We start from the raw sequence: 8,783 nt of genomic DNA on the forward strand, positions 1-8,783 counted from the left end.
CGTCCAACATACGGACTGGTTTTGCAACGATCTACCCCGCAGCAAAACAGCTTAGTTCCGCCTCGAATTCCTTCTTCGGTGTTGTTTTTCATGAGGTCAAAGAACAGTCATTCTTAAAATGGCTTCTTGGCCAACAAAATGGCTTCCTGCTTGGCTCCCTACATGAAGCTGATTCCTTCAAATTCCAGGATTATGTGCTTTCCCCGGGGCTCCTGCCTCTCTGTCCTGCCATCTGCATGCTTGAGCCATTGGGAGATCCATCCCTCAGAGGCTGAGCAGGAGCGGGCCTGGCTGTGAGGGGGAGGTCAACTCGAAGCGTCCATTTAATTGATATATTATACTCTTCCAAATGCTTAGTAGGCTGCTCTGCACACATTGAGTGCTCAATAAATACCATTGATTGATGGACTCAGGCGTTTCAGCTGTACACATTCTGATTTGCAGGTGTTCAGTGGAGCAGGAACTCTGGCTGGATCTTTCTTCTCCATGCCGTTTCCTGTCTGATGGGAGGCGTGAGTGGGGTTGTCACCCATGGCTCCCCTAGGTTGGAGGCTAGCTGGTGTGGAGGTGAGGGGCCTGTTTTACACTCCCAGGGCCCTGCCTTCCATGGCCAAGCCTGACAGGTCTTGGGCCTTCCAAGAGCCCTTTGTCTGAAAAGGGCCCTGTAAGCGAACAGGGGAAACCACAGCATGCTCATATTTTGGAGAGTCAGTACAACAAGAGGCATCATCCTGATGGAATGGGAGAGTCCTGTCATACCCAGCATGGGAAGGAGCACGTTCCCTTCATGGACACGTGAAGGTTCTCTTTGTTTGTCATGTCAAACGGCGATATCTCAACACACGGATGCAGGACTGTGCCAGTTAGTGTTCATTGGTGAGGTCAACATGGTGTTGCGCAACAGCCTTTGGGATAAATACTGGACAGCGGTGAGCATTGTACATCTTTCCTCAGACGCTCGGAGAGACGTGTCCCACCAGCATCCCCAGGTGTGACATCACAACCATTCGCATCTCAGCCGATTGACTCTGCCTGTGGGCGGTGGGAGAGCTCTAGCATCAGGGGTTACCATTGAGCACCATCTAGCTGCGCTCCCCTGTCTCCACCAGGCTTCTTTCCATCTAAAGAGGTATGTGGGGATGTTGATGCTGTGTTGAGATGGCTCTGCCTACAGCCTACCCATGCTTGCGTGAGGGCCTTCCACAGTGGAGCTCTCTTCTTCCCACCTTCTTCAGCCTCTAGGCGTTGGGTGGTCCCATTCTCCAAAGCGGGGAGACCAGAGCCCCAGAGTGCATAATTGGCAGTCAGTGGGAGGTCTGGGGTGCAAAATGCAATGCAATTGGCACTTGAATGTTCAGAGAGGGTAGATTAGGTAGACACAATCCCTGCCTTAGAGGAGGTTGCAATAGTGATGCCATCATAATCTCTCGAGTGTCTATTCCGGGGCTCTGTACAGAGCAAGCACAGGATGAGGACCACCCAATGATGGCTTCATGCCCAGCAAGATATTCCCCTGAATGCTTCTGAAAGCTGCCTTCAGCCTGGCATTGAGTTCGGAGATGGCCTTCCACTCCGCAGAGTCATTCCAAAAAGAGGCCTGAGCCAGGTTGAGGTTGGAGGTTCTGTGCCAAACTCCCACTGATCCCTTCCTGGGCAAACGCAGCGGCACCAGAGATGGAGCCTCTGATGTCCCTGCGGACACCCATTGTCTGGGGCATGGGCCTCCCCACTGGTGGGTGGTCCCTGATGTGATTCCATCTTCCCCCATTCCCTGATGCCTCACAGGATCAGGTCCGAGGAGGATGCAGACCCCCCTCCACTTCTCGCTGAAGTCTGTCAGGCTGTGGGCCATTCTCTGCTTGCTTTCTGGGGCTGCTGTCGTCTCCTGTGACATTCCATGTATAGCTGTCGGCCCAGGCAACATTGATTTCTGGTTCAAGCTCTTCTGGCGGTTGACTTCCAAAGCCCCAAATGACACCATCCTGTTCTCGCCAGTGGGCATCTCATCCTCTTTGGTGACCATCTCCCTCGGGGCACAATCCCAAACCCAGACGCAGATCTTGAAGACCCTGGAATTCAATCTCACAGAGCTGTCACATGAACGTATCCTCAAGGGTTTCCAGTGTATACAAGAAGCTCTCAATGGGCCTGGCATGATGCCACACACAAAAATAGGGAGCGCTCTGTTTGTCCCCCCAAATGCGTTGCCGCCACAAACTTTCATAGACAGGGCTGCTACATTGTTCAAATCCAAGATCATCAATACGGACTTCCTGGATACTTCAAAGGCAGAGAATCAAATAAACAACTACGTCAAGGAGTTGGTCTCTAACAAGATCAAGGATGCAAGCCCCAAATTGAATGAACACACCTCATCAGTCCTCGTGAATACTCCATTCTTTGAAGGTGAGAGCCACACTCTGGACGGGCTATGTCGGGGGTGGGGGGCGGAGGGGATGATGAGGTCGGCACGGTGGCCCATGTTAAACCACTATGGTTGGATGTCACATTCCCCTTCCCTAGGATGGCCAGGAGTGTTTATTGTGGAGATGCCGGTGAGTCTCCCCCAGCATCTCAACAGATGTATTCTCCCCGAGCCAAGCCTTCCTTCTCTTCTGGAAGGTTGTCCTATCTTGCGAGTCATACCTAACCAGCCACCTGGAGCTCTGGAGACCGGGCACGGACATCCCGCCCCCCTCCTCTCCTCACGGCTCCCCCTTGCTATGTTGCAGGATGTTTTATGCTCCAGGAGGGGACAGCTGGTGGGGGGGGGGGGGGGGGGGGGAGGAGGGGGGTTAGGACTGATGTAGAGCCCTAATTCAGAGATGGTGAGGTAATGGTGGCTCTGATCGAGAGCCCCAGAAGTCTGGAATGGTGAGCCATCCATTCCCTGTCCCTAAGGTGCTCAAGCTCCAACTCCACCATCAGAGATCAAAGTGTTATTACCCAGGGTGGTGCCAATGGGTCCTTGAGTACCCAGGAGCACAGGCGAGGGGGCAGTGTCTAACCGGTATCTCCTCCCACAGGCATAGGGACTGGGAAGGGCTGGGGAGGGCTCCTCCAGGTCTGTTTAACCAGCATTTCCAGTGGTGGTACTCAGCAACCAGAGAGTGGATCCGGAAGTCGAGGGACCTGGGTTCAGATCCCTGCCTTGTTGTTTGCCCACCTCACGGCCTCCGATGAGATGCTTGACTCCTCTGGGATTTGGTGTGCTTGTCTGCCTGAGACGAAGGGAGGATGGGTGTCAAATCCCCATTTGAGAGTGAGCCTCGTGCAGGATGAGGTTCACAGAAGACTCGATGATCTTTAATCTGTCCCTGGTCACTTCTCACCCTAGTTGCTTCCCCAGTCCAAAGGATCAAGACCCCTAAGGCCAGTTTCCTGACTTCAGGCCTGGGTGGTTCTGGCATCCTCTAAACCAGAAATGCCACCACCATTCACACACCCCACCCACCCAAATTCCAGCCCAGTCTTTCCCGTCTAGGTGAGAATTCTAACTAATGAGTGTCTCAGACGTCATTAGGGGGTCCGTTCTTATGGCCCCATTTTTGGCCCTCTTCCATCTCCTCAGGACAAGCCCTTAACTTTAGGACGGGTCCATCTCCCAATCTCCCCCTGCCTGGAGATGTTATCTGGGCCCCATGTGTGGCCATGCCACCATGGCTGCCATCGTCCCAAGACAATGCCATGCCCTGATGTTTCACTTCCTCCTAGTCTGTCTCCATCTCCTGTTCAGGCCACCACTCCTGTCGTCACACACATGTGTTGTCCTAGGGGTGGGGAGGGGTACCTCTTTCCCTTTCCCTGGATACATCAGAAGAGTTTGGCTCGGTCTCTTATCCTTTCTCTAAACCAGGTGTGTGGGACTACCCCTTTGATGTCACTAAGACCAAAGAGATGGACTTCTTTGTGAACGACATGGAGGTTGTCAAGGTCCCCTTCATGTACCAGAAGGGTCAGTTTATAACCCACCGTGCTGAGTCTCTGTCCTGCATTCTGGTCCATAAGACAACCAAGAAAGCATCTGGGTTGTATTTCATCCTTCCTGACGAAGGGAAGATGAAGCAAGTGGAAGAGAGTCTGAGTGGGATGGTCTTTCTCGAATGGTTTCGACTCAGGGATCTGAGGTAATCTCCTCGATGAAGCACCCTCTGGCGCAGCCTGGGGGACCGGGGTCTGGAGCCTTCAACACTTGTGCTCCAGGATCCGGGTCCCTGGGGCCTCCCCTCCATCTTGTGGCCATGCTGGAGGGGCTGGCCTGGGCCCCCCTTCGGTGTCCAGGGTCGGGCAACAGCATCCTCCCAGACTTCCAGCCGGCCCTGGTGTAGGGGCACATCTCCCAGGGAGAGATCAGACTGTCACATCTGTGGAGCCTTTTGCTGAGACCCAATCTCGGTGCTCACAAAGCAACCATTCTAGTGAGGGAGATGGAGGACAGATAGATCCAGTTTCCCTGTCCCAGGATTCAGTGAGCTTTGAGAGTTCAGCACCCCAGATGAGGGTGGAAGTGTGGCAGGAAACAAGGGGGCCATAGTCAGAGAGAAGAGGCAAGGATGGGGTGGAGGCCGGAGATGATCTGATCACCTGGGGAATCTGAGACTGTGTGCAACCGACTCAATGAGGGATGAGAGGTCTGAGTTTGGTGGGGCCCGTGGGTGGGTGAAAGCGGGCATCCACACATATGTCAGGGTCCGTGAGGATTCGTGCTGGTAAGGAGAGGGGAAGTCAGAAAGGGAGAGAGGTGTCAGAGGTGACCAAGGATGCCTGGGTTGTTCAGGAGATGAAGCAAGATGAGAAGGGGAATGTGGTGGGCTCAGAACGTGATGAAGGAACGATATGGGGGATTATGAGGATTTGGTGACTGGGAACACGAAGGGTGGGACAGCTATGGTTCATCCAGTGTGCCCCCCCTGCCAGCCCTTCAGTTTAGCATGGTGCCACCTGCCATGGATCCCTCCAATGACGGTAGCAGGGCCAGGAAAAGATGGGGAGAGGAGAATGGAGAGGATGGTGATGAGCGGGGGCTGGGGGTGGGGGAGTAGAGGCCACTGGGAGGATTCTGGCTGGACATGGTGTGACACTAAAGGCCAGCAAGGTTGGTTTTGTGGTTGGGTCTTGGGATTGCAAGAAGGCAGGGGAGTGAGGGTGGCAAGATAATAATGATGCTATTTGTTAAGAGCTTACTATATGCCAAGAACTGTTCTTTGTGCTGGACACTGTTCTAAGGGCTGGGTTGGAGGATGGGTGCTGGACTAGCCCTTCTCCCTTCGATCCAAGGGACGGTGCTAACCAGACACCCCCCCCCCCCCCCAGCTCCTGAAAGTTCCCGTCCCCTCTTCCTATCTCCTTCACAAGCCTGACCACCCTAACATCACTCTTTAACACGGGGACCTGATTTGTCCGGGGGAACTTGGGCTCATCCGTGGAGGGATGGAGAAGTGGCATGGTGGGGTGTGGGATGGAGATTGGGAAGTGCTTGGTACAAGTGCCAGCCCTGGGTGTGACATGTCCAGTCTGATGATCCCATCACTCGGGGACTCATTCTGGAGCGAAACTGACAATGGCCGCATTGTCTGCTTCTCATTGTCGGGGCTCTCTCCAGCAACGCAGAGCTGTACATCCCCAAGTTCTCTCTGTCTACTACCACCGAGCTGGAGGAGTACCTTTCTGACTTGGGAATCAAGGACCTTTTCACCCAGCAGGCTGACCTCTCCGGCCTCAGCAACAAGCCTGGTGTGTCCATCTCCAAGGTGAGTTGATCGTGTTCAGGCAACCACTCGAATAATCACCACAGTGATGCTCAAGGGTCTTCACCATGGCCTCCCATCCCAACAGCTGCCTGATGGGAGAGGGGCTGGGGAGCAGGGGATGACCTCATGGTCCAGGGAGGAATCTGGGGAACTTCCGGGAACTGGGAGGCTCGAGCCTGGAGTAGGTAATGGACGTCTCTGTGGTCAGATGCTCTCTAATGGAGACCCGCAGTCCATCCCAAGAAGTGACAGCTTCCTGACTGAGGCGGAACCCTGGGATTGCCTTAGAGAAGCAATGTGGCTCAGTGGAAAGAGCAGGGTTTGGGAGTCAGAGGTCATGGGTTCTAATCTTGGCTCCACCACTCATCAGCCGTGTGACTTTGGGCAAGTCACTTAAATTCTCTGTGCCTCAGTTACCTCACCTGTAAAATAGGGATTAAAACTGTGAGCCCCAAATGGGACAATCTGATGACCTTGTATCTATCCCAGCCCTTAGAACAGTGCTTGGCACATAGATAGTAAGCACTGAACAAATACCATCATCATTATTATTATTATTATTATTATATACATCAGGAGTTGGCATATATCAAGCATGCAGAGCATGTTGCCGAGCCTTGCCCTTGAGAAGTTTTGAACTACTTTCTGATATTGCACCAGTTTTGCCTGAAGTGGAGGACTTAGGCGCAGGAGCATGTTGGCTGGTCTGAAGGGGCAGGGGCAGGGAAGTCTTGGGTGTCGGTCGGGAGGATCCCATCAGGTGAGCGGAAAGATGACAGAGAATGGGAGGGTTCTGTAGATTTGGAGAGCAGCTGGGAAATGCCCCGATGATGGCCAAAGACTGCAGGGAAGGGGCAAGAAGGAGTTGGGAAATGGAAGGGAAGAGCTCACCCATATGTTTGGATCCCATCGATCAAGAGGTCGGTGAGCTAAACACAAGGAAGGGGAAGGTTATGGTGAGGGAAGGAGACATCGAAGGGGCAGGAGCCACTGTCCTAGCACCTGAATTTCCCTGTCGCTATAGGGATTCTGAGGATCTGTGTGGTGAGTACAAAAACATCTGGGGTCACGGGTTGATACTCACAGGTAAAATCTTTCTCCTCTGACCTGACCCTTCTCTAATGGAGCGATTCCTTCTTTCCAGAGTGATCTTATAGCATCATTAAATGTCAGATATGGCGATTTGGGAATGTATCCGATTACACCCCCTAGAATGTGATTCTCTGGGCCCTTAAAGACCACCTACTTGGCCTACAGACAGCTGAGGGGCTCAGAGATGTCTCTAGGGTGCTGGATGGCTACGCTCAGATAGATCCCAGTGTCCCCGGAAGAATGGGGGGCTCTAGCCTTCTGGCAGTTTGAGATCTCAGCAGGCAAGACACTGTTCAACTCCAGATCTCCCCGGCTAGCAGACTCTGGTAACAATCAATCAATCAATCATATTTATTGAGCGCTTACTGTGTGCAGAGCACTGTACTAAGCGCTTGGGAAGTACAAGTTGGCAACATATAGCGACAGTCCCTACCCAACAGTGGTCTCACAGTCTAGAAGGGGTAGACAGAGAACAAAACCAAACATATTAACAAAATGAAATAAATAGAATAGTTATGTACAAGTGAAATAAATAGAGTAATAAATATGTACAAACATATATACATATATGCAGGATGTAGTAGATGGGGGCGAACAGCCTCTTGGTGACCTCTAAGTGTGTTGGGTGTGAATGTCAGGATTTCTGTTCCAGTGAGCTTGGCCCCTTGGGTCCAGCCTACCCAGATGGTTCTGCCAACTTCTCTCCACCCATCCCACAGTGTCTGGGACTGTGATGTAGTGGTTAACATGGGGGACTTGTACGTGGTGGTCACCATTCAAAGGTTGGGGGTTCGAGTCCCAGCAGTGTTTCCTTTCCCTGTAGACTGTAAGCTCGTTGGGGACAGGGAATGTCTGTTTTATTGTGATTTGTACTCTCCCAAATCCTTAGCCTGGTACTCTACACCCAGTAGGGGCTTAAGGAATAGGATTGGCTAACTAACAGCATTTGGACAAAAATACAAAATTTCCTCCGTTAGACTGGCTGATCTCCTTGGTGGTCATGTTGGTCCCTCTGGCTGACTGGCTGATCTCCGGGATGGTCACTTTGGTCTCTCTGGCTGTTTCTGTCATAGGTGTATCACAGGGCCACACTGGATGTGATGGAATCTGGCCTCGTAGCTACGGGGTCCACCAGCGTGATGGTGTCCTCAGGGCCGGTGCACCCCTCGCCAGTCCCATCAACTCTTTCTCCTCATGTCCACCCTGAGAGGTCAAAGACGACCCCTCAGGCACCCATCATCTTCAACAGGCCCTTCCTGGTGGGTGTCTTTCACGAAAAAGCCTACACCACTCTCTTCTGGGGAAAGGTCATCCATCCGAACCTCAAGGGGGGTCTGCAGGGCCAGGCGTGAACCCTCTGATCCAGACAGGTCTTGGGCTCATGGACATTACCCTACTCAACCTTCTCCATCTCCCTTAGCTCCTCTCCACGATGATCCCAGGGGCCCCATTGTCAAAAGTGTTGGGGCATCTCTGACTAAATAAATCTACCCTGTCAGAACCAAGTGTTTTGATGTGACTTTTCCTCTGGCAGTCAATTTTGAACGAGTCATCAGAAGCCAGGAATGCACCGGAACTGACCTCGTGGGCTTCAAGAACCCATCTCATGGGACTCACACCCAGTCAGATGAGGGGATGGTGGGTGACAGGTGGGTGGGTGACCGGGGTCAGTGGCAGGGAAGGGGGAGGCAGAGAGGCCGCAGGGGTGAGGAGGGCAGGAACCTCACTAGCATCATCCACTGGCAGGGGTCGTCCCTTGCATCTGAGTGTGCTCTTTTCCCTCCACCTAAGTACACAAGCACTATCTCCCATCCTCTCCCGTCCTAAAAAAACCCTCTCTTGACCCCACCTCACCTTCTAGTTATTGCCCCATATCCCTCCTACCATTGTCTACGAGTTGTCTACACGCGCTGCCTCGAATTCCTCAGCACCAACTCTCTC

The 8,783-nt window shown here is 52.8% G+C and overlaps 1 protein-coding gene across 1 annotated transcript; it reads left to right on the plus strand.

Annotated features, from left to right (window-relative positions):
• The first annotated feature begins 942 nt into the window (after positions 1-942).
• Positions 943-8,347, plus strand: LOC119925900 (serine protease inhibitor A3M-like). Its single transcript, XM_038744421.1, has 5 exons — positions 943-1,129; positions 1,786-2,406; positions 3,857-4,127; positions 5,603-5,750; positions 7,916-8,347. The coding sequence occupies exons 2-5, from the start codon at positions 1,803-1,805 to the stop codon at positions 8,192-8,194; spliced, it is 1,302 nt and encodes a 433-aa protein (XP_038600349.1). The 5' UTR covers positions 943-1,129; positions 1,786-1,802; the 3' UTR covers positions 8,195-8,347.
• The last annotated feature ends 436 nt before the right edge of the window (positions 8,348-8,783 follow it).

This window comes from Tachyglossus aculeatus, chromosome 1, assembly GCF_015852505.1.
Source record: "Tachyglossus aculeatus isolate mTacAcu1 chromosome 1, mTacAcu1.pri, whole genome shotgun sequence".
Taxonomy (NCBI): Eukaryota; Metazoa; Chordata; class Mammalia; order Monotremata; family Tachyglossidae; genus Tachyglossus; species Tachyglossus aculeatus.

Bases quoted from the DNA above. Each gene is read 5' to 3' on its own strand.
- LOC119925900 (XM_038744421.1), top strand. From the start codon at position 1,803: ATGCAGACCCCCCTCCACTTCTCGCTGAAGTCTGTCAGGCTGTGGGCC. The intron at 2,407-3,856 runs GTGAGAGCCACA...TCTCTAAACCAG, and splicing joins GAATACTCCATTCTTTGAAG to GTGTGTGGGACTACCCCTTT. The intron at 4,128-5,602 runs GTAATCTCCTCG...GGCTCTCTCCAG, and splicing joins TTTCGACTCAGGGATCTGAG to CAACGCAGAGCTGTACATCC.